At 40.1% G+C, this 24216-nt stretch overlaps 1 protein-coding gene across 1 annotated transcript in view; it reads right to left on the reverse strand.

Annotated features, from left to right (window-relative positions):
- Positions 1 to 253: 253 nt before the first annotated feature.
- LOC128443121 (metabotropic glutamate receptor 4) overlaps positions 254 to 24216 on the reverse strand; it is a 112882-nt gene continuing 88919 nt past the window's right edge. Inside the window, exons 6-10 of the mRNA XM_053425877.1 lie at positions 15119 to 15319; positions 10727 to 10863; positions 8361 to 9296; positions 4261 to 4507; positions 254 to 850 (exon numbers count right to left, since the gene is read on the reverse strand). Coding sequence (XP_053281852.1) covers positions 801 to 850; positions 4261 to 4507; positions 8361 to 9296; positions 10727 to 10863; positions 15119 to 15319 — 1571 coding nt within the window. The 3' untranslated portion in view covers positions 254 to 800. The remainder of the gene's footprint in view (positions 851 to 4260; positions 4508 to 8360; positions 9297 to 10726; positions 10864 to 15118; positions 15320 to 24216) is intronic.

Raw genomic sequence — 24216 nt, forward strand, 5'->3', positions numbered from 1 at the left:
CATAGACGTTTGACAACACAGCACAGTACACGTGATGCTCCCACACGCATGCTCTGGGACTGTACACTAGGTTTGCCAAGATGGTGGCGTCATCATCATCATTATTATGAAACATTTATATTAAAAAAAAATAATAATATCGCTCAGATGACCAGCTGCTTAATTTTTAGGTGTTTCACATGTGGTCAGTTCGTGTGGGAATACTGAATGTACTAAAGTAAGGCAGTTTGGAGAGTACTGCAGCTTTCAGCAGACAATAATACCAGTAACCAAAAATAATGAATATATATATTTTTTGTACTCTTTAATCTTGTAAACTGCATTTGACTAGAGCAAAAAACAGAACTCTCTTTTTCCCCCTGTTTTTGTTGAAATGAGGGGGAAATGGATCAGCCTCGGAGAGAACGGAAATAGTGTGCTATACATTTCAGAAGGAAACCGATTCCAGGTGTTCACTCAGCCTGCATCTGGGAAACGTCACTGTTCGCCTCTCGGTCGCGTCTCAGAAAGGGTGGGAAGAGGAAAATGAACTGTCCAATCTCCCCCCCCGACGTCTCCCCAACTCCCTCCTGTGGATCATTTCGCTATCTCATAAATTTTGGCATCCGAGCCTTTACCTGATTCTCTAGAAAAATATGACATCCTCTCTATTTATGGAGTGACAAATTCCCATCTTTCCACCCCGGTCGTCTGCGCTGTAGAAGTGTTGAAGTCCTCCAGTGTTTCTCCACTATTCCCCAGAATCAGGTGATTTCTCCTCCGGCAGTTCCCTTGCTCCACTCGTACGGCTCGTCTCTGTCTTAGATGGCATGGTTACTGTAGCTTATGTAAGTCTGCTTGGAGGCCAGCACTGCAAGGGAGAAGTGTCGCAGACAGAGAAAGGAGGTTAAAGGTGCAACAGGTGAGAATCAAATGGATGTGAAACTGAAATCTTCTCAAGCAGGTTGTTACGTCTTGTCTGTGGCTCGACTGCATTTACACTGAAATGTGTCATTTGTGAAGATGAAGACTCAGGAATTAACTGGGCTACAAAAACTGTTTATAATCCTTATGATCATCAGCTGGCAAATATGTTTTTCAAGTTATCAAATCACTTTTTAAATCCCCCCAAAAAATGTATGCATTGTTTTGTCTGAACCAAAACTGAAACAAACAGAAAAAACCCAACGTTTAAAAGAACTAGACAATATTTCTGATATTTTTATGAAAAAATATATTAAACATTAACAAGTTGTAGAAATGCCATGCTGCTTCTCTGCTGATGAATCAATGGTTTCAGCTATAAAACATCCGTTACATGAATTTATAATATTGGAAATTTATTAATGCTGAGATTGACCCACTGCTAAAGCACATTAATATGCAGACTTTGAATCAGTGGTTGTGGCAATGTTCATAGACACCTGCTATTCGTGGAATTAAGGGAAACTGTCATAATGTTTTCCTCACAGCTGATAATATCATAAAATTGTCTCAAATCACCAAGCAGATCACAACATTAGTATAAAATACATTAGTACTCATTCATATGCAAGTCTTTTACCACATGCAAAGACCTGAGATGTCTCTGTGCACCAAGCAAAGCATGCAGCAGCAGTCTGTGTGATACTATTTTGAATTGCACAGCGTATTAGATTTAAAAATGATACTGAGACAATATGTGATCTGTCCTGGCACTACAAGTGGTGTCATACATTTTTGATAACAGTGCTCATTATTATTTAATGTTTTCATGTATCATGGAATTTTATATCGGCTGTGAATAAAACACACGAGACAGATAAACAGAGGGCTGACCACAGAGACCATGAGAAGCCGGGACTGCTGGTCAAACGTCGCTGTCATATCATACAGTACCTGTGTGTATGCGTGCAGTCATGCTTGTCTGCACGCATGTCTGTGTGCAAGTGTCAGCTTATATGACAACCTGTTTGTCATATTTTTTTTTTTTTTTAAATAAGATTGTCCTCAGCGAGCATGCTCCATGGAGGTAATCACACTACCATCTGCCAATCTGCCCACAGCAGCCTTGTCTGATTGAATATGTCAGAGGGGATGAATCCAATCAGAAGAAAGCCAGAGTAAGGGCAAAAGTGCTGTGGAGTAGAGCTCTGTAATGGTAAATGTTTCCGTATATTTGTCAGTGCCACGTTGGCTGTGTGAATGGAGGGGGCGGTGTTCCTCGCCATTTCATCCAAAGCATCTCTTCCAAGAGAAACATTGATAAATGAACCTTATTTGAATATTTATGTGCTGCGAGGCCAAGATAAAGAATAGATGGTCCAGAAAGAATTGGAGCTGGCAGACCCATCTGTCTTTTCCTGGTCACACTTATTGTTGTTGTTGTCCCATTACCACATATTCCTCCTTTTGTCAACAGGGATACAAATTACAGGGGACACATGGCTATCGCTTGTCTCCTGCACTCAGGCAGAGTGGTGTCATCTTCCCACATTAACAGGCCCTACCATGCCGATTGGCCATTTTACAGCGCCACACGCCATTATTGTCCATTCAAGTCAATGTCTGTTGGTCAGAGATGGATTTGCGGGGGCGTGATTACTGTGATGACATTCAGGGTGCTGTGTTTTGGCCAGGGGGGGGGGCGAACTGTGATGCTTTGTGCATAGTTTATGCAGGCATGGGTGTTGTGGTGAACATTAGCAGAAATTAACCGGGTAAAAGAAAAAGTGGTCACAGATAATAAAAGGGCAAAAATCATTATCTAATTTGGTTACCTGAGAGCCTAAAGTCCCTCACAAGGCTCCCCTCCCCCAACACAGTCTGACACATAAGCACAAAGAACATTTGTTAGATTCACAGTTCAAACCAGAGGGGGAGAATCAGCACCTGTAAAAGGGCTCTTTAATAGGATGGGATATAACAACTCCATTCTCACGTCAAGAAAAAGACATGCCTGCAAGTGAAGCCACAGGCGCCGTGGTTGTAATACACATCATTGTATAGTGTGCAGCTTGTCAGAGTGTAACATCAGGACCTTCAGTAATTAGAACATGTGGGGTCGCTTGATTGGATCCAAACCTGCTCCCGCACAGGGGCTGCCTGCTCACACACTCTATCTCGGTGATTGAAATAGTCTCCTTTTCAACACCGAGATAACCGTCTCCTTCGTCCCTTTCAAAATCAAGAAGTGTGAGCACCCTGTCACACGTCACAATTACAAATCCACTGTGGTGAGAGTAAGCCACAATGAAACCATTATTCATTCCCATGTATTGAAAATGCTGGATTATCCCGGTGAAAGGGAACAGTGGCTTTCTGCCTTTTAAAAAGTATCTCTTGTATTTGCAGCGAGAAACATATTTACACTATTATTGCATCTTGGATGATTAAAGAAGATAGGAAGGTATATTGCAAATATTAACCTGTAGGTTATTTATCTATAGCTATTCTAGTTAAGGGTTTATGGAAATATGCTATGAGTGTTTTCAAACATATTTAGATTTTATCTGTGGACGTAGCTACAGATAGAATCTAATGAGGGGTACACAGGTTATGCTGAGTTCTGCCTGCTTGATGATAGATGTTTAAAAACTTGATGGACTTTTAGATGGGTGGGATTTCTCCTGATGCTGCTGATGGCCACTGTGAATATGACAGAACGTTTTATATAAATGTGTGAGGGAGAGACATATCTACACCCCTTATCCTTAAAACACTGACAGGTTTCCAGCCCATCACAGAGCCAATAAACAATCATTTACAAAATCACAGTCAGTTTACAGTCTCAAATGAACCAAGCCCCATTCTGCATGTCTTTGGACTGCAGGAGGAAGCTGTAATACCCAGAGAACAACACACACCGGACATGCACACTCTCATAATGAGAAGTGTAGAAATATTTGAGATCATTATGAACCTGTGACAGGACAAATTAGACTGTCTGCCTGCCACCTACAGGTAATTAATGAGAAACACTTCAGTCCAGATTGTTGACGCAGTTCTTTTAAAGTCCCTGGTAATGGGTCATGGTTAAAAAAGAAGCCATATTATAAAAGCTGTTTAGCTAACTGCTGAAGCGCAAAGTAATATTGTCATCAATTATGTTGTCACCTAAAATTAGTCAATTATTTTTTAAATGGTGCACTGAATTGTGTTATATATATTAAACCTTATCTGCAACCATTTGTCACAAACAGCTCATTACATTATATAAATCAATTGTCGGTTGAGGTTGTTTTTTTTGCCTTTACATTTTTTCCTCCTTCTTTTTATTGCTCCATCAGTCGTGATACTAACCTTGTGTTTCGAGACTTTCACAGAGTTCAGACTTGGCCTCTCCATTGGGCCTCAGGCCACCTTTAGGGTTGAACTTGTTGGACATGGTGGCTGCAGTGACTACAGCCTTCAGGCTGCGCTTGCGCTTGGGTACGTTCTGCTCCGGATGAAAGAGAACCACGTAGACTTTGGGCATGTAGAGCATTCCCAGCGAGACGGACGCACTGAGGCTCACGGAGATGGTCAAGGTTGTGGTCTGGATATACATCTGTATCGTGTGAGAGACAAAACAGAATCATTTGTTGAAGTTACACTGAGTGATGGGTTTTTGTTGTTTCAGGTTAAGCTGAGCACACGATAATGAAGGGTGAGCCTTCAGTTTGAAAAAAGACTTACATGCATGACAGATATAACAAGTCGTATGTGGATAGCAGAGGAAAATAGTTGCACGTAACTACAAATTCACAAACAAAGAAATCAATGTGCCCTTTATTCAAACTCTTTTATTCTTTTATACGAGTTTCCTCACTTCTAAATTCCACTTTTATTGCTGTGCTTGTTAATTTATGACATACAACTAATAGAAGAACCTCCTCCCTTCTTTTGGGAGTCTAAGTTTTCTGAGGATAAATGTTTTAACCCTGAGGTCTTATACAACAGCATAAGGATTTTATCTCTGAGGTCTGTGACAGCTGCGTCTCACAGCTGGGTAACAGATACACAGCCACAGGCAACAATGATGGAGCAGAAAAAATACATCCTAAAGCACATTCAAAGTGGCTACCAATGATTTTTTATTTATGCTAATCACCCCTGTGCTCATAGAGAGTCTATCTCTGATTTGTTGATGCAGGGATTGAGGTGAGTCAGCACAGTGGCTGTAAAAATAAAACAGGCTAGATCAAATTTAAAACTGAATCATGACACTTTGATACTGACAAGCTGCATAGAGCAAATACAGAAGATAACATTAGTTGAAGTTGTAATTTCAGTAGCAAATAAAGAATCTGAAGCTCACACTCCTTCTTTCCCCAGTACTAAAGTTTTAAACACAGTCATTAGAGAAACAGGAGGAAGAAGAAGAGAACTGATTACACCTCTTGGTTGAAAATTGCTGCCCGGTGAACACGGGGCGAATGGTGTACAGTGGAAACCCAGCTGGCAGACATCCCTCATGGAGTTTTGCCTGAGGTTTCGTCTGACATTACATTCTCAGACATCACAAATGACTGAGTCGTTTGGCATGGGAATAGCCCGCAGCGCTCTGCACCATGCCAGCATGTCAACAGTAATGGATGATGTTTCTCGATATAGGACTATGACATATGTTGTTAGTATATGAGTTTTTTGACGCTTCAGCATTATTAATTTTAGGACCTTTTTTTTTTTACCATCATGAAAGTTTAAGTGTTTGAGGTAAATGTCAGTATTGAGTTGTAATATCTCATATTACCTTTGTTTTCAAAAGGGCAATGTGTAGCCACACAACCTTTTGCAAATGTAGGACATTGGTTTTTTTGAGAAAGCACCTAGAAAAAATATATAAATAAGATAATCTCTCATACTGTGACTGATACTGTGGTTTATGTGATTTAAAACTATTGCGATAATTAAGCATCCTAATATCATGTTAGTTGAGAAAAATAATATCATTGCTAAATGGGAGGGATGGGGCTTTGTATTCTGTCGTACAGCAAGCGGCACAGGAGCCTTTCTCTGTGACAGAGGGGGGAGTGCTGTAATCTCCTGAGAAGATTACATGTGGCCTGGGGTGAGTACAGAACAATATTGTTACCCCTCTGGAGTACAGAGTGGAGTCACTCTGCGATGGGAGCCAGGACCCTTGTCCACTTCTATCGGCTCCGATGACATAAATTTTCACTGACATGCCGATATGATTGCCAATCTGCTCCATCGGTAGGGCAAGAGAACTGGGCCGGGGACAGCAACCTCAGCGAGCCGAACCATTATGAAGTTTATGTGAAGCTGGATTGCTCCTTTTTGAGGCATCAGACCTCATGTGCAGACAGCTGCCACAGAGCTGTCCCTATCCATATGCAAAACTCGACAGCAGGAACGCACGTCCACATCTACTCCCAAGTTCTCGTATCCAATTATTTGGGTTTAAGGTATTCTGAACATAGAATAAATTACTCGAGAGATATTTAATCATGTGCACCTCTTGTTGGCCCAAGGACACCATATGGCTTTTCACAGGAGACACGTCATCGTTAAAAAGAGAAGTTGTAAATAATAAGATTAATGAATCACATGTGGCTACTTTGGTTTCAGGCTCGTTCACTTTTCGGGACGTGTGAGAATTATGAAGCCGTCATTAATGTCAGTAATTAGTAGCGCCTTTGCTTTTCCTACCATGACAGGTCAAAATATGAGCTGTGAGAAACGCCCGTAGACTTTGTTCACTGCATATTTTTCTTTTCATGTCATGGCATTAAACCTCAAATTTGAAATTAATAACATTACATTGCATATGACTGTATTCCAGCCAGGATGCTGGTCATTCTTTTCATAGTGAATGTGGGTTGCTGGGAAACTTAATTTAACTTGTTAATGGGATATGTATGTGCACACAGGCTAACCCTGCGCTGTAGGTTTCTGCTGTACAAAGGCGTTTAAAGTCAAATGTGGTTGGTTCCAAACATACACACATTACTAGTTTGTGATTTAATTGGGGTATTTTTTTTGTCTTTTCTTTTGTATATAAATGACCTTCAAGTCTTCAAAGTACCTAAATTCCAAATTGGATATTATTGGAACACTCCCGATAACTCTAACTCTGTCTTCTGATGGAAAATGATAAACCAGTTGAAAGAATATTCCTTCTGCCTATGGTGTCCTGCCAACAGCTTAACTATGGGTTACAGAAGAGATTAAACCAAGTCACCAGCTTGTAGTCATGTAGTATTAGCCAGCAAGCTTGCTGTCTGCTGATGCTAAAGGAATTTGACCCAATCAACTAAAAACAGATCTGGCAATGAGGGCCGAGTGGATTCTGGATTCTGCCACAGGGTAATTCCACATGTATTCTTGTGTTACTAAATATAGAGTTTTAAGCAGTCGTGCTGTACATGGAGTAAAGGATTTAAAACTAAAAAACATGATTAATGCTAGAAACAGTTTTTTACTTGGCAGGCTGAAAGCACAAAAAGGCCACTCATCAAAAGATGTTAATGGTCTGTGGTAGTAAAAATAGTCCTCAGGAAGAGAACTGTCGAAGCTGTCTGGTCTTTAATGTGCATCTGTGTAGAACCAACTCAAAATTACCACAATTGGAGGTAATTTGTGATTTGACTTTACACAGGGAAGAAATACTGTAATTGTATGCTATACTTCACAAACTACCTGCTATGTGTGAAAGAATGTGCAGTGATTAACTGCTCGGTAACTCCACCCAGTGAAGCTGAATCAGACACACACACACAAATACAATTAAAGCAAACATATCCAGGAAATGTTAGGTCAATCAATTACCCTCACAAGGCGACTCTAAAAGCCTTGTAAGCCCCACGGTGGAGCACAAAGCCCATCGTCTCATGATGAATCCCGGCTGATGCTATACAACAAGCTTAATTTGAGTGGCTATTTTCTTCACAATGAGACACACAGAAGGTATAAGTAGTCTAAATGAAAAACAGGCTCCCTACATGCACACGTGGATTTAAATCACATGCTGCTTCTTTACTTTTTGTAAATAACATAAAACTGATGAAACCTCCCGTGTGTGTGTGTTGTCTTTGGAAAAACACGGACAACACAAAATAAATTGTAAGTAGGGTTCAAACTAGGTTGGTTATTTAATTAAATACTATTCTGATATTTTAGTTCATAATTTGGGTTATCTCTTTAAAAGGTTTACATGCTGTTTTGATCAGTAAAGGCATCACTTTAAGAACCTCCTCTCGATTAAGCCCAGTCTGCTCTGATTGACCAGTCGGCCCACACTGCTGTGACTGGTCAACTGATTCCAGTGCAGGTAGAAGGTGTCGGTCTCTGCTCCGGCTTTCCCTGTTGTGTCAGGGCTCATTATGCATGAATTGTGCAAATCTTGAGCATTGTTATGTCATGTGACAGCCTATTGGTGTGGAAGTATCAGCCAGTACCTTTTCTGCTGACTGTGAGGTCCCGAAGAAGATGGGGATGAAGGCGAGCCACACGATGCAGGTGGTGTACATGGTGAAGCCGATGGGCTTGGCCTCGTTGAAGGTCTCGGGAACCCCCCTGGTCTTGATGGCGTAAACCGTGCAGGTGACCATCAGCAGCATGCTGAAACCCAGCAGACAGATGAGGGACAGGTCGGATATATCACATTTCAGAAGACCACGGGCCATTACAGGATTGGTCGTACGCTGGTCCTGGTAGTCGATGATGGCTTGTGACGGGTCAACTCCGAACCAGATGCACACTCCTAGGAGCTGCACTGATATCAGGCTGAAAGTGATGACTAACTGGGACGCCGGGGAGATGAACCGAGGGGCACTGACCGACATCTTGCCCTGCTCAAAAATCCTGTAGATCCGATTTGTCTTGGTAAGCAGTGCTGCATAGCTTATACTCATACCCAGGCCGAGGAAAATCCGCCGCAGTGAGCATATTACCACATCAGGAGTGGAGATCATGAGGAATGTTGTGGCGTAGCACAGAAAAATACCCGTCAGCAGCACGTAGCTCAGCTCTCGACCCGATGCCTTAACAATGGGTGTGTCATTGTAGCGTATAAAGGTGGCGACCACAAACATCGTGGCCATGATGCCGAAGACAGAGATCAGGACAGGGATGACTGCCCAGGGGGAGCTCCACTCCAGCTTAACAATGGGAATGAGATCACAACCAGTGTGGTTGGCGTTAGGCCGCAGATCAAAACGGCACATCTTGCATGTGTAAGTGTCGGCCTGGTACTGGTACCCATCACAATTCTCGCAGTGCCAACAACATGGAATTCCCTTGACTGTCTTCTTGCGCTGGCCAGCACGGCAAGGCTGGCTGCAAACAGAGGAGGGGACTTCTTGTGTTCCACCCGGCCACTGCATCTCACTGATCTGCAGGGGAAATAATGAGAGAGGACATGGTTTTGTGGAATTTCACCACATCAACAACATTAGTAACGTAAAACCTGAAAAAACTAATCAAAATTAAAAAGCTCAATTTAAAAAAAAAAGCATCAAACAAACCTCCAAGGGCTAGTGTAGTAACTCAATTTGATGCATATATTGTTGTGTTGTGTATACGCAGTTCACAACATTATAAATCCAATTCAATTAAGACTTGTTAGAGGAGAATGAGCAAACTGTAAATAGTATATTCACCTAATGAAAGTGGAGTTTTCTTTGGTAATACAGCTCACTGAATTATAGCTCAACAGGAGATAACTGCTGTTTAATTGCTCTGAATGTTTCACAACGTTATGTGAATAGAGTCGCGCTTCGTGGCTCTGCAGTGTCAACACAGTGCAATGTGGTATCATGTGCCCGTACTGTTGCATGGAGCTTATTAATGTCATTACAAAATAGTTAGCTGAATACCTTATTAAGTGAATAAGTATTTGTTATTCAAACCAGTATCTGGATGATAACCTTTGAGGTTTAAAATATCTTAATATGTATTTCTTGACTTTAGTGCCATGCATGTTAAGGTCAGTGGATCTCAGTGCAGCAGTAAATCAGGACCTTCACGTCTAGAATAACCTATTACTGTACCTGCAGTATGCGCATTAACAAAATAAAAATGCCCGGGGGTTCATGTATAAATGATGATAACAATGAAAATAATACATGAGCTTTGTTCCTCAACATTGTTTCAAAAAATTGCTTCTCACAAAGTTTGAAACTAAGCACTTTTGATGTTAACACATGCAATGCTGCAGATTCTGTGTTCCAATGCAGTAATGTTGAAGAGGAAAATCTACTCCTGATGTCAAATGTCAAAGTAATTTCAAAATGCTTTGAAATACTCTCCGACACTTTCTGCATTGACATAAAGCTTTTGTCGGCCTGTGTGTTTACACATTGTAAAGGCGACGAGGCAGAGGAGGATTTATTATTAATATAACGTTGTCGGCTGCTGCCCTGTAAAACCTGACATAAGGAAGATGCATTCTGCATAATGTTTGATAACAGTGATAAGTTATGAGAAGGTGAATACCCTCTACTGTGTGTAGCAGTATAAGCTTTGCTGTAAATGTCACATATAACTGTTGCACTTCAAGAGATGGCTTTGGCGCTGGAGAAGGAAGATAAATTCAAATGGAAAGTATATTTTGAAACTCATGTACGGTGAACTTAGTTGTAGTTTGTTCTTGTGAATATGTGTGATGAGCATTCCTTGTCTTACTTGTATATTAAATTAATTACCAATAAAATGCTTAATGTCCAAATATAGGACGAATATAAATATTTTTTTTGCTGTCAATGAAAACCCTAACGTTTAATCCTCTATACACATTTGAACTAATATTTAGAAAAACTCATACGTCTAAGTGGAGCTGATCTGTCCAGTGGCCGATGCTCTTGTACTCTGTGGTGTTATTTGCCATCTGGTACTGGTAGATCTCATAGCGACCCGGAGCGTCTCCATTCACATTGAAGACCACTGGAGTGCCGGCAATTCCTACAGACAAAAAAAAAGAAAAGGGGTTAGAAATATCTAAAATCTAAAACCCAGTAAAAACTCCCTCTCTTATTCTCACAATGTCCTTAGATGAATCAAGGCAGCAGAAGGGGACTTCAAGCCAATGCTGTTAGTGCTAATGACGTTAGCCGAATAGATGTTGACAGCCATGTTGTCCTGGTCCTTTGAGGCAGGCCAGGGCGGCTGTCTGTTCCTGTTCCCACATCATTTCACACTCCTTCATTGTGCTTATTGCCCCATTGCTTGTTATCCGCAAGGTCCCCCACTCAGAGTGCTAACGAATGACCGCATTGGTTTTGATGACCACTTTGAGGTCTCTCTCATCCCTCTGCTTCCTGTTTCTGTCCGATTCTGAGACGACCCACAAACCCCTTCCTCCGCTTCACAGCTTGGTTTAAAATTGTGCTGTGAGGGGTTTTGCAGATTTAGTGATAGGAGGCTACCGCAGTGTTTGCTTTTAACAAATTTGCTTTTGCTTCCTTTATGCAATCCCCTAATGTTGGGCAATTCTGAGGCTTGTTGAAGTGTGTGCGGGGGGGGGGAAGTTAAGTTGATGTAGTGTTGAATAGATTCTGCTGCTCCATCAAAGGTGTAAGACTCTGTTTTACTGCAACACAAAGAGGATATACATCACGCCCATAAACTTGACTTGGTGTTTTCAACCTCTTGCACTTCAGGAGAGAGTTGCACATATTTTACAAATAATGACAACTCTCTCTCCACTGTATGAGAATGATTATTTATTCTCTTTTAATTGTTCACAGTATAAATTAATGTTCGTTTTTTTAACCCGTGAGTCGGAGTTGAGCTGTTGTGCTTCAGACTTTATAACCATACTTATTTTTCCCAATCCGAAACTTATTTTTGTGTGTGTGTGTGTGTGTCAAAGGTCTGATTAAAACCCATAGGAGATAATTGCTTGAGCACAATCCTGCTGCATTATCTAGAAGGCACGTCTAAGACGACAACAGGCAGTCGTGTAATTATGAAGATTTTCTCGCCTATCTCAGCAATACAGAGAATCGAGTGGGGTGTATTTCCCAACTAATTTGATTGCCTTAATTGATTAGTTTCACCTCCTTAACTTGCAGGAAAGCATTTCTGTTTTCATGCACACACAGCGGATATTAAGAAACTGCCTGTTTAATAACCAGTTCATATTTTTGTACGAAATATTACATAAGAACACTCTGAAATGAAAAATAAAGATCTGATGACATCAGCTCTTCACAAATATTCTGAGGACGATGTGGTCAGATCAGAATACTATGTTAATTCAATGTGCTCAGCTAGAATAACAACAGTGTATGTATAAGACTCCATATTAACATTAAGTGTACATGCTTAATGTTTTTGGTATGGCTGTAAAACTCAGCTTTGTTTACTGTTCTTGTTAAATCTTCTCTTTAAGTAAATAGTCTTCTCATTCCAAACCTGTCCATGCATCTCTTGATTTTATGGCTTGTGTGTTGAAGACTGACACACATTTGAAGCTGTGCTATGCTTCTCTTAAGAATTGGTTACTTGTTTAAACAAAACTGTAATTTTATGGATGTCACTGTTGCAGTTAAACATGAATATTCATTTCACTCCATTAAGCACTTACCGAAAGCGATGAGAAATGTGATGTATTTACACATGTTGAATGAAAACGGATCAAATAGCACAACGGTTCTTACTGCTCAACTTAAAACGTGTGGGTGGCTTCAGTTATCTGGCTGAGGAAATTTGCTTTAAGAAAACACTATTAGGAAACTGTCTCGATAAATGTAAAGCATTCATTTAAAATAAAGGTTCGGAGATGTCAGACATCGTATTTTATTTGTACTCTGAATGGAGGCTGAGCCTAACATGGTTATTAGTGATTAAATAGGGAAGAGTTAAGTGCCATTTCTGGGGTTGATTATCTATCAACGTTTTAAGTTTCTGATCTAAAGAATGGTTTAGGCTTTCAATATTTGCTGTATTTGCTAAATACTTTGTAAAACAAACTCAGGACAAAATGGCACCATGCAATGTCATCTGCAATATATGTAGTGCTTGGGTGTCCTCTTTCCTTTACTCAGCATGGACATACTATAGACAATTCCCAGAATACACTGGGATCATGTAGAGTTTCCTGCTGTTTTACTATGAACCTTTTAAATTCTCAATCCCCTTTGAGCCAAACGACTCTTAAAAGCAAGACTATGCCGGTAATGTGTAGCATTGATTTTCTAGCCATCCCTGTTTTAACCCCAATGGCTTCAGTGCTGACGAGCCTTCCAGTAAAATAAGGCTTGAACATGAAAAAGGGGAATGCATAAAGACTTTAACTCTATAAGACAAACTGGTAATACAGTGTTTTCAGATTAAAGCTATACTCCTCTTGATCCATATTGTAAAACCAAAGCAGATATGACTGGAAAACAACTCCAAACGTTTTCCTTTCATTTAACACAAATGAGAAGTGACCCGTTTACATGGTAATAAGCTCACCCGGGAACAGGTAAACAATGTTAAGACTTTGAAGATGTGGCCTTCAGTACAACACTGCAGAGAGCTGCCCTTTCCTTTCAATATCTATTCGCTATAAAGAGGATGTGCTGCAGACCTTAGTGTCAAGTTGACCTTTATTATCCCCCAAAAATAAAGGTTATGTTGAGTACATTAAAAACCTCCTGATAATATTGTTTGCAATGTTCTCTTTGGTAAATGCCTTCTTTTTCTTGCCAATAGAATTGATCCCTGCCGCTGCCCTCCCCTACTGTGGCTCTGCAGAGGCGCAGCCCTTTAGGGAATATCAAGTCCAACCAACTAGGACTCACAATGTAGTGTTTATCACTGTCTTGTGATCAAGTATCTGGATTTACTAATACAGGGATTTGTCAGACAGTATCAGTTCTCATCAGAGACGCTTTTCCCCTCAAACGTTGATATACCAGACCAACCCTGACCAACCAGTAGCTGTTGTTGGTGTGGGACATTTCTTGCTTTCCAGCACTTGCAGCAGTGGGAAAGGGTTTCTTCATCCTAAAGCTCCGGTTCTTTTTTCTCATTTACTGTCAGTTACTTCCACCATGTACTTGCAACTGTCCTTCACACAATATCCCACTGAGTAACTGCCGTACAATTAAATGCTGTATAATCATCTGCGATGGTGGAGCAGGTCTAACACTGTAACTCCTCTTGTTGCATTCTGCTTGATTGGTTGGACACTATGACCCTCTACTCCTCTGACGTACAATTATATCTGCTAATGCTGACCTATGTCAAACCCTGTGTGGCGTACATTCTTATTACGTGTTCTAGCCAGTGGATTTTATTCATACCGATGGGGCTTTCATGGTCTCCTTATGCATGGATATTTTCTTGTACATGTAAGCCTGTAATTAAGTTTCAAAGTGCATTTTACTTCCTGCTATTGTATGTCATATAGAATCGTGAATTTTAAGAAGGCACATTTAAGCCTAATGATTATAAAAATCAGTTTTTTTAACTCTTTCTGAATATTCTATCATGTTCATTACCTTCAACACTTTATCATTTATGATGCTCTCCAGACGTTAATTAATAGCAAAAGCATGTATACACCACATCAGTACTTTTATTTACATGCAGAAAGAGGAAAAGAAAATGCAGTCCAGTCAGTCTTTCTCTGTTAGTTTGATGGAATAAGATCCTCTTCATAGAGTGGACTTATAGAATACAAGTGTCATAGTTATGGGACCTGGTCAGAGATAACTGCAAACTCTCGCTGTCAACACTAATAGATTGAATTTCAGTTTACATAGGATAACTACAGGCAAACTACTGATGCCTCATTTTGCTGCTGCTGTCTTGTCTTGTCTCTTCCTCCTGTCTTTTCCATGTTAAATTGTTTAACTCAACAGCCAGCACACTTACAGAAGAAGATCTTTTGCGTGGGCAATTCAATGCTGACAAGATAAGGCGGGAAATCTCACAAAGCTCACAGCTCCTGCACATCATCGGTGATGATAAAACACGCTGTTCTGCTGCTGATTGTCAACCCCTCCTACAGACCTCAGCGCCATATACTTGCTGGGAGTACTTTACATTTAGTAGCCTGGTAATTGGAGACCATTGTACACTGACAAAGCCTCTGCATGGGCAGGTTGCTGATTCCAAAATAGGACACACCAGCAGCTTCAGATAACACCACACAGATGAACAACTTGTACTTCATGTACGGGAAATACACACATGCAGCTGTGAGGCTGCGAAATATACCAACCTGTAAAGTTGACATCGCGGATGTACTTGAGCAGCAATGTGCCATTTATTGAATCCATGTTGGAGCAGAGGCCAACTTTTCCAGGACAGAGATCTTTGTGCATGTTGTGTAGAGCGTGGGCCATGGAATACACAGCATCGATCACAAACTGGACCTTCCCCTCCTGTTCATAAGATGAATCTTTCCCAATCCGCTCATGATCTGAAAAAAATTAAATAAACATAGTCCAACATGAATATTAGAAATGATTAGCATTTCTCCCACAAAGCACTGATATGATTAATCCATAAACACTTGAGGAAATGTGATCCTTTATTCGGTAAAACTCCCATGTATTCACACGCTGTGTTTCACTGGTAATCACGACAGGCAATTGAGACCAGAATATTTTTTAAAAGGAAGACAATATAATAACACTCACAACAGAAAAGCTGATCCACAATCAGTAAAAAATGTAAGAAATAAAAGACGGTTGCCGTGTGTAAAATCAGGCAAATCATAGCCTTTCAAGAGACATGATTACTCAATTGTGAACTCCTTTATACCCACATTATTTAATTTATTTAGTGATTGAGATATTGCATGGTGCCTGTTAACTGCCTAATTATAAGCGATTTCTTGTAGACATCAATCACAGAATCTCCCTCTACAAAATCCAAAATGGCCTCATATGCAGCCCCTCTAATTATAGTGCACAGATCACTGATCAGACACGAGATTGTTCAGCACGATAAAATGCCTGACTGCACCGCATGGCTCCATGAAACCAGGATGTTCCAAATGAAACTGAGCAAAGGTTTGTCAATGCAAACATAGATCACATTAGATTGCCGATGTTGCTTAGGAACAGTCTTATGATCTCCTTGAGTAAGTCACGTGCACATCCATCAATCAAGAGCAGAGAGTGTGATGGACCGGTGGAGGAGGAGTGGAAGACTCAACAAGACAGGCCCAATCATTCCGCAGCATTAATTTAATTAGTTATGACAGGTGTATATTAATCGTGGCTGGGGTTGATCTAATGCTTTGAAAATGTGTTAATTGCCAATCAAGTTTTCAATTAGCAGCCTTATCATTTTATTAGCCAATTCCCCAACAGATAAGCTGAGCAGAAAGACACTTTAACTGCTTTAGGTGAAATCTGTTGACGGCAGTGTGTTCACTTTGCTTTTTAACTAGGATCTGCTGATAATTAAGGAATTGTCCTTGAGTTATTTGCTAATGGTAAGCGCAGATGAATGTAACAAATAACTTGAATTAGTATGCAACTACACGTTCCTGTGTCCTTCGAAAACTAATTTGAGTTTTTTAAATTTCATTATTTGATCTCAAAATACCAAAAAAGTTAAGAGCTTTAGCAAAACATGAAAAAATAACAATTTTTCACAGATTTCTGACTTTGTTCCATCACAGACTTCAGTGGTGGTACAGCTGAGATGAAGAGGGTTGAGTAAAAACACAGACACTCCACATGTGCGCTGCTTTCAGCATCTTTTATTTATAACCCATTTGAACACTGCCATTCTTTAATTCTAGGGTGCTGCTAATTTCCCTCTTGCTTTTTGAATGAAACAAAAGATTGCAGACTGACTCTTATGATCAGAAATTAGTGATCTAATACAAAGTGGTTTTGAATTGGCAGTAAATTGTTGATTGCAGGTTGGTCTGTTGATGTTAACTTCCTCCAGATCAGCAGGTTTTCTTTTTAGGACTGGGGTTGATGGCAGTTAGTTTTAAACTGGAGGTAAACAACCCAGTCAAAAGACACTTAAATGATTTGTGTCTGAAGGGGATTTCATAAGGAAGGAGAGGGCATGAGGTCAAGATGCATCATGGTCGACCCTGGATTTGTGACTAGGTCAAACTCTTCAGTGACAGGAGAGAAGGTGGAAAACGAGCTGACACAGAAGGGAGAGGGGGTGGTGATAATGTACATTTTTATGGATTTGTCATGTAACCATAAAACTCGCAGCAGAGTTTTATAGCGGGTTCAAAATTGTTTAGCCGGTTGAAGTAGCTTATTGATGGTTTGTGAAATGACTCTGGGGTTATCTCAACCGTTTGCAACTATTGTAGAAAAGAAGGTTTAAAGCCAGAACTCCTCCCGAAATCCTCTGTTTGGATTGGCGACCAGTGGCCTGGAAATGTAATGGTTAACTATTGGACAGTATGGAAGAAGGACACATTGCATGTGTGCAAAAGTAATGCAAGACTAGGAGTTTGTGTTAGCGGACTATTAGGCTTATAACTTGGTGTATATGATGCTGTGCAGACACTTGGATGACACCACACGAGCAGTATGGAGGCATGTTGTGTTTTTTTTTCTCCACTTTATTGCTTCTGAAAAAGAGTTCACTTTGGCTGAAACACTCTTTGTGGACTCAAACACTTCAGCCACCCCTCCTTCGGCATAGTGGTGAGTAGATAATTATTATATTTACGTTTTTCTGTGGACGAACTCTTTGGGAATGACTTGAATGTCATTCTGAACAGTAGGTAATGTCAATAACACAAGGTTAAAAAGGAGAATAGGTGTTTTTCAGGCTGTTTCCTTATAACTTAAGAGCTGTTATGCTTTGACATTAATACTAATTACAGAAATATATAATTTAAATGATATGCTTGTTGTCGTCAAGAGAGCTGTAGCCATCTCAGGACTTTGCATCGCTGCTTTCAATTAAGCTTAACATCCATGTTACTCAACCAAAGGTTGATCTTTTTTACTGTTTGTTTCTCAAGTATGTGTCAAGATAAGCACCACACAAGGCAATGTGAAGAGTGCCTCAAGATCAGATAACAAAAAACACAACATGGAGTAGTTGCTAGAGGAGAATAGTGTTTTGTAAGATGTCCGAGGCAGGAATTTCTTATCTCGACAGAGAGACTAGGTTTTAAACAGATGAATGGTTTTTGTGTTGTTCTTATCTACTGTATGTGCTCCCCAGTATTTTCTCACTTCTAAGAAGCAATTCAACATCAGTGACACGACTCTGAATGATTTAAAGAGCTTCAATATTGACAGTTATTCTTCAAATGTCTGCTACAGGCAAATAAAAGCTTGACTAGAAAGGCTGCTGTCTTTTTTTCTCTTTTAATCTATTTCACACACACATTTGTCTAATTAATGAAAGGATGATTGCTCAGCCTGCTGCCAGCCAGAAGGCCTGTGTAGATGCAGGTTTCCTTTTATAGCTCCAGTTTCCCAACCTAGTCCAAATCCTGCAACCACTGCAGATCAGATGGTTCTCGAACCCTTTCAGCACTGACAAATTCTGTCTAGTTTGATAAATATTTTATATCCAAAGGGTCAAAGGTCAAATTCTCTTTGACGTCCTCATTTTCCCTGCCATTATTTACCAAATGTGGAGACTGTGACAATTCTGGTACAAAATGTAAACATGAATGCATGTATTTTACTTATTATTTGTTCTTTAAAAAAGATGTTGCGCTTGTGTCACATATCAACAAACATCAACGAAGACACCGATAATTCTGAAAAGCTTATATTATCCAACCATGGGTCTGGCTGCTCTTAATTATGAATCCATGGAAAATAATGTAATTTACATCAAACTGAAAGTTAAAAGAACAATTTTGAGTATTGTCTTGTACATAAATATCAGTTTTGTAGACGTATTGTTGCAAGTAAATTAAAAACAGTTATAAATAATTATTTTCCTTTTAAAAACTTTGTATCTTGTCTAGATATATCAGAAAACATACAGTAATGTAGTGTTTCTAAAGTAACAGCTCAAATGAGGGCTCGACCAACCGTGGCTGACAACCACTGCAACCCCCCCCCCCCATTGTCTTTATCTAATTAAGAAGTTTGAGCGTTATAACTGTGGAGACGGGAATAGACCACAGTACTTGACATCGCCTGTCATCACTGCTTCCAGAGACACGGTCGCTCAGATGAAATAAACCCACTGTTGCAGCCGTGAGATGTGGAAAACAATTCAGTCACTGCTGTGACTGAATTAAAGGAAACATGTATGTACGACTAGGTAAGAAGCTAGCGATAGCAAATTACTTTTAAATGGGACACCCCCCTCCGCTTTCATACAGAGTAATTATTCCAAACCACTGCAGGTCAATAATAATTTCTGCTCAGAGGAGGAAACATCCTTTTGTTCCTTTTCATTTGCGTTGTCTCTCCAGGGAATCAAAGAGCTGTCGAACACTGCTTAATTGCACGTGGTGTCCTTGATGCTTTCAGTGAGCGGTGGGCGTCAGACAATCGAGCAGGCATGTGCTCATGTGTGGTAGCCTTGATGACTCATGTCTGCAGAGATGCAAAGCCACGGAGTGACTCAAGCCTGTTTGCTTCACTCCAGCCGAGCCCCATCGTGCACTGGAGTGAACAAGAAGCATCGCGTCTGCGGAGGATCTCGTCTTTGCCAGCGGCGCAGGAAGACGGCAGATTCGACTAAATACTGCATGAAATGACTGTTGTCAAACCCTCTTGTCAGTAATCTATTCCCTGTTATGTTTCATATTTTAGCAGGCAAATTAAAATAACACTTTTGGAAAAAATTTTGGGGGAAAAGAAGATTAAAGCTGTGTCACGCTCTTGTGGAACAACATTCTCGACATGGTGCATTTGAAGAGTTGTGTTTGTCAGATGAAGCCAAAATAATTGCGACTGATGTGTCAGCTCTGTTCACTAATGACAAAAGATAAGATAAGATAACTATTAGTGAGAATCTCATGATAATGTGCAAAATCTTTCTTACCACCGGTTTGTCACTTGTCTCTCAGACTTAAGATTTAATAGATTTTAAGCAGCATACATTCCAGATAAACTTGTCTGAATTTCTAATACTAATGTAATATCAGTCCCTGTAACCTGGAATATCTGGTGTTCTCACTTATTCTGCTATAAAAAACAAAGGCAATGGCTTTTACAGGCATGATTTCATAATTTTATGGGCAAGGCCACACCACAAATCAATTTAACGGGATTGTGTTTCATTGCATGTCAAGTTTTTGGTCTTATTTGTTCTCTAACTTGTTAAATCTTTCTTCCCTCAGCTCAGCTGATATTGTCATAACTCATTGTCAGTAGTTTCCTGCTCACTCACGGCTCTGCAGCGCCGCCATACCAGGATGAGTTAGATTTTGTCTCCTGGCTGGCTCGCTGCTGAATTTGTGTCCACCTATCCTCATAAATATCCTGGCTTTCCTGCAGTTCATATCAAGCCGGAAATCAAACTCACTACTGATGCCCAGGTCAAAGTTTTTTATCACCTGCCCTCAGCGATTTGTTTTGAGTGACAGCCCATAACGCTCGACCCCCAAAAATATGCCTTAATCTACGAGCCTGACCTGAACTACTACTCCTGCTTTAAAATATAATTTATTCTTTGAACTTTTCTCTAATAGAGTCCATCACATCAATATTTACAGCCTCCTCTTTCTGACAAAGTTTAGATATTTGTGTTGATGTATAAACAAATTCTGTGGATGCCATTCAGAGTTAAAAACTCTCGGTGAACCCTCATCAACACTCTGAAACCCGGGTATCGACCAAAACCGAATTGATAATAAAGCTGCTGATGAGACAGGCCGGGCTTTTATTACAAATCAAAGTCTGGGTGCATAGATCTGTGCAGGGCTACTTTAAAGTTTTTGGTAATGCAGTGGATTATTGACAACAAGCACATTAGAGCACCTGCCGTGTGTGTGTGTGTGTGTGGCTATGGCTGAGAGAGAGAGAGAGCGAGGTGAAGGAGGGGTGGATATCAGCCTTGACTTACTTATAACACAACACCTACTGCACGCGATGTTTCTGTATGTTATTTATAACAGGCTGAGCGCTGCTGTGTCACTTTTGAGGCTGCCCCGCCCTCATACTTTTTTCTATGAAGCTGACACAAGAGAGGACTTTTAAGTGATATATACTGTATGTGTGAAGACTTAAAGTGTGTAATGACCTGCGCTCAGTTACTCTTCAGAGCGTTTTCACTACATTCTGGGAAAAATCCATACAGAGTACGATTGTGACGTGTGAGTTGGGTACGTAGGACGATGTCAGTCCGAAACTACAAAGTCCACCTTGTCCTCTAGGGCAGCAAACACAATACCAAGGGAAAGGGTGCAGGAATAGGATGTGAATTATACATCTGCACTCAATGTTGTTTTTCTTGCTCTTTGAGTCAGACACGCTTTAATATCTCAGTCCTGGAAGATGATCTGTTACTACCTGGTTGTAATGGCACATAAATCAGAGGCCAGTGACTTGGAACGTGCGATTAAAAGCTTTGATATCACATTAAAAAAAAATGACATGTCCATCTCATCATGTGAGAACTTCAACAATATAACTCTAAGGTCCATAGTGTGTGATTAGTCTTCCTTAGAGTAATTCATGTCTGTGTGTTATTAAAAATGTGTTTTGCCTCAAAATGTGTTTTTAGCACATGACTTGATGCACTATACATGGTCTATACAGTAGTATTGTGACTAGCAAGGTCTATACGTGGCGACAGGGAAGGATTGTGCTTGAATGAGGAATAGTGAGAGGAAAGTCGCAGAAAGCTTTGATTGATGTGTTTGCATCTCCTGACTGTAAAGATTTACTGAGGCCTGGAGGGGCTGCAACAATTTAGCTCAAGAGCAGCCACCATGACAACTGATAGATGCAGAAATCATTCCGGATTATGTGTTGTCCTGAAACCAGCAAGTGTTGATTGTTGCAAACATCTCTCTGTGCTACCAAGGGACACATTGTTGAAGAGAGAGTTGGCAATAGATCTCTGCTTAATTGGTTAGCTCTCCATTCTACCAATTCAGGGCTTCTTAGGTGGTATTTGTGGACATCGTATCTTACATCCACTAGATCAGGAAGTCAGGAGATGGAATAAAACGTGATCGACTGGGTTTGATAGTTTTGTGATTGAAAAAACATTAATTATTTACAGAGCTGTCAACGCAGAGAGCCTCATAGTCTCCATTCTGTGTCATGATGACCAAAAAAGAGTCCGTCACGACTAATGTGCTGCAAGTACAGCGTCAGATATAAAACCCTCAAAAAGTAGTAAATTCATCTCATACGAACCATATAACATGAGTTAATCACAATTATATTTCAATAATACTCAATGGAGTTTGAGGATATGATTAAAGGGGCACAAGCAAAATTACTGAAGGAGAATTAGTTTCTTTAATCTTTGCATTTAATGTTATTTAAATGTATTCCGTGCGTTGAATCAGCGAGTTACTGTATTTTTCTGAGCATATCAGTATTCCTAGTTTATTACTATTAGTATTGTGCCTGGAATGTTGTAGTCAACAAAAAAATTAATTTAAGTCCTTTAATTAAATATGTTGCAGAAAAAACAAAAATATATAATAACGTCTGAGGGGAATCATTTCATTCTGTGATTGACTGGTGACCTATCCAGGGTATAGCACATTTTAAAACACTGTTACATCCCAGTTGCTTTAGAAGTTAAGATCACGACATTCAACAAGGCAGTGGGTGGAGCTGTAGGGGGCGTGGCTTCATCAGAGGGTGTGTGAGGGTTCAGGAGGAGATGTCTCAGTGCAGCGTGAGCAGTAACGTCAGAGCAGCTGCCATCAGAGTGTCTCTCTGTGGATACCTGTGCAGGGTTAGCAGCTTTACTGTGATAGGCTCTCCTGCTGTGCGTGTGTGGAGGCGGGTTTGAGTGTGAGCTCATGGCCATGTGTTATATTGTGATTAACGCAACTCCTTGTCAGCCCTAAATAGCTTGTTAATCTCTGAATATAGCCCAGTTAACGGCGCGCCCATGTGTTGTGTTTATTGCCACTGCAGAGGAATAAATCTTGTAATTTTTCCTAAAAAATAGGAAAAGAACAATAAAACTACAGGAGCTGTCTCCAAACTACTGTGCTCTCATCCTGACGCTTCGAAAAGTTGTTTAGCTGAAGTCGCCTCTCAGCAGGTACCAGGTTACTGCAGATAATAAACTGTCGGTTAATTGCAAACTTGTTTTTGTAATTAACATTTCAAGTGTTTTCATTATTCACAGTGCTTATGCTTAACATTAACTGTGGGCTTATAAAGTTTACTTCACAGCAAGTGTTGATCACTTAGTAGTTATTGTATGGATGAATATCTACCAGAATTTAAATTACAATGGCAGGTTTCATAGTTGGTGTATACTCGTCATATATTTATCTAATAGTGGACATGAAATGCGTTTTTTAAGAAGTTTGTGGATTACACTCTAACATGAGCAGTTAACAAATGAATGACACAGGCTGATGTTTGTGTTGCACAACACTCACAACACAGATATCAGAGGAAAGCTCCCCCTGGATACGTTACAGTCACAAGCTTCAAATCAGGACACTACTGGACATGCAGTGTTGCTCTGCCGTGTTGGGTGGCAGACAGACCTTGGGAGACGACTCATTTTAATGACCTTAATGCTTGTGTCTATTGTCCTGATTGGATTCACTATTGATTATCTTTTCAACTGGTGCAGTGTTTTGATTGCTGTTGTCGTCAACTGCAAATTGAAGCAGTTAACAGACAAATGACGAGAACACTCGGGCTGCAGCAGGTAATTGATTTAATTGATTACTATCGATTACAAGGGCGACTAATTCAGTAATCATGGAGTTGGGTCTGTTTTAATACACGGCTCACACTGTACCTACGTCTCCTGAGGCATTACAATTTTATAGATATCAGCTAAATCATTTCCAGTAGTCGTACTCTAATTGTGACTAGAAATAATTGTATGTTAGATATTTACAACATCATTCTGTCAAAACAGTATCATTCATTCTGATAAATAAACTACTCAAACAAAAAATTTCGACATACGTAAATTACATCTTTCACAAGTTCGATTCAAACTACTTTCTTGTGTGCATTTTTTAAGCAGATATCCACAATTCCTTTCAATTATTACTCTATTTAATTCCAGTTTCATATGTTGTATTTACAATCAATTCTGATTCAAGTTCATGATATCTGCATCACCATTCTGAATCGTTCAGACTAAATTTAAGGGATCTTGAATTGAGGCAAATGGAATATATATATTGAACTTAAATTATGACTAGTCCGAATTAAATTGTAGATATCTAAAACTGGAATTATA

This window comes from Pleuronectes platessa, chromosome 6 (assembly GCF_947347685.1).
Source record: "Pleuronectes platessa chromosome 6, fPlePla1.1, whole genome shotgun sequence".
NCBI lineage: Eukaryota > Metazoa > Chordata > Actinopteri > Pleuronectiformes > Pleuronectidae > Pleuronectes > Pleuronectes platessa.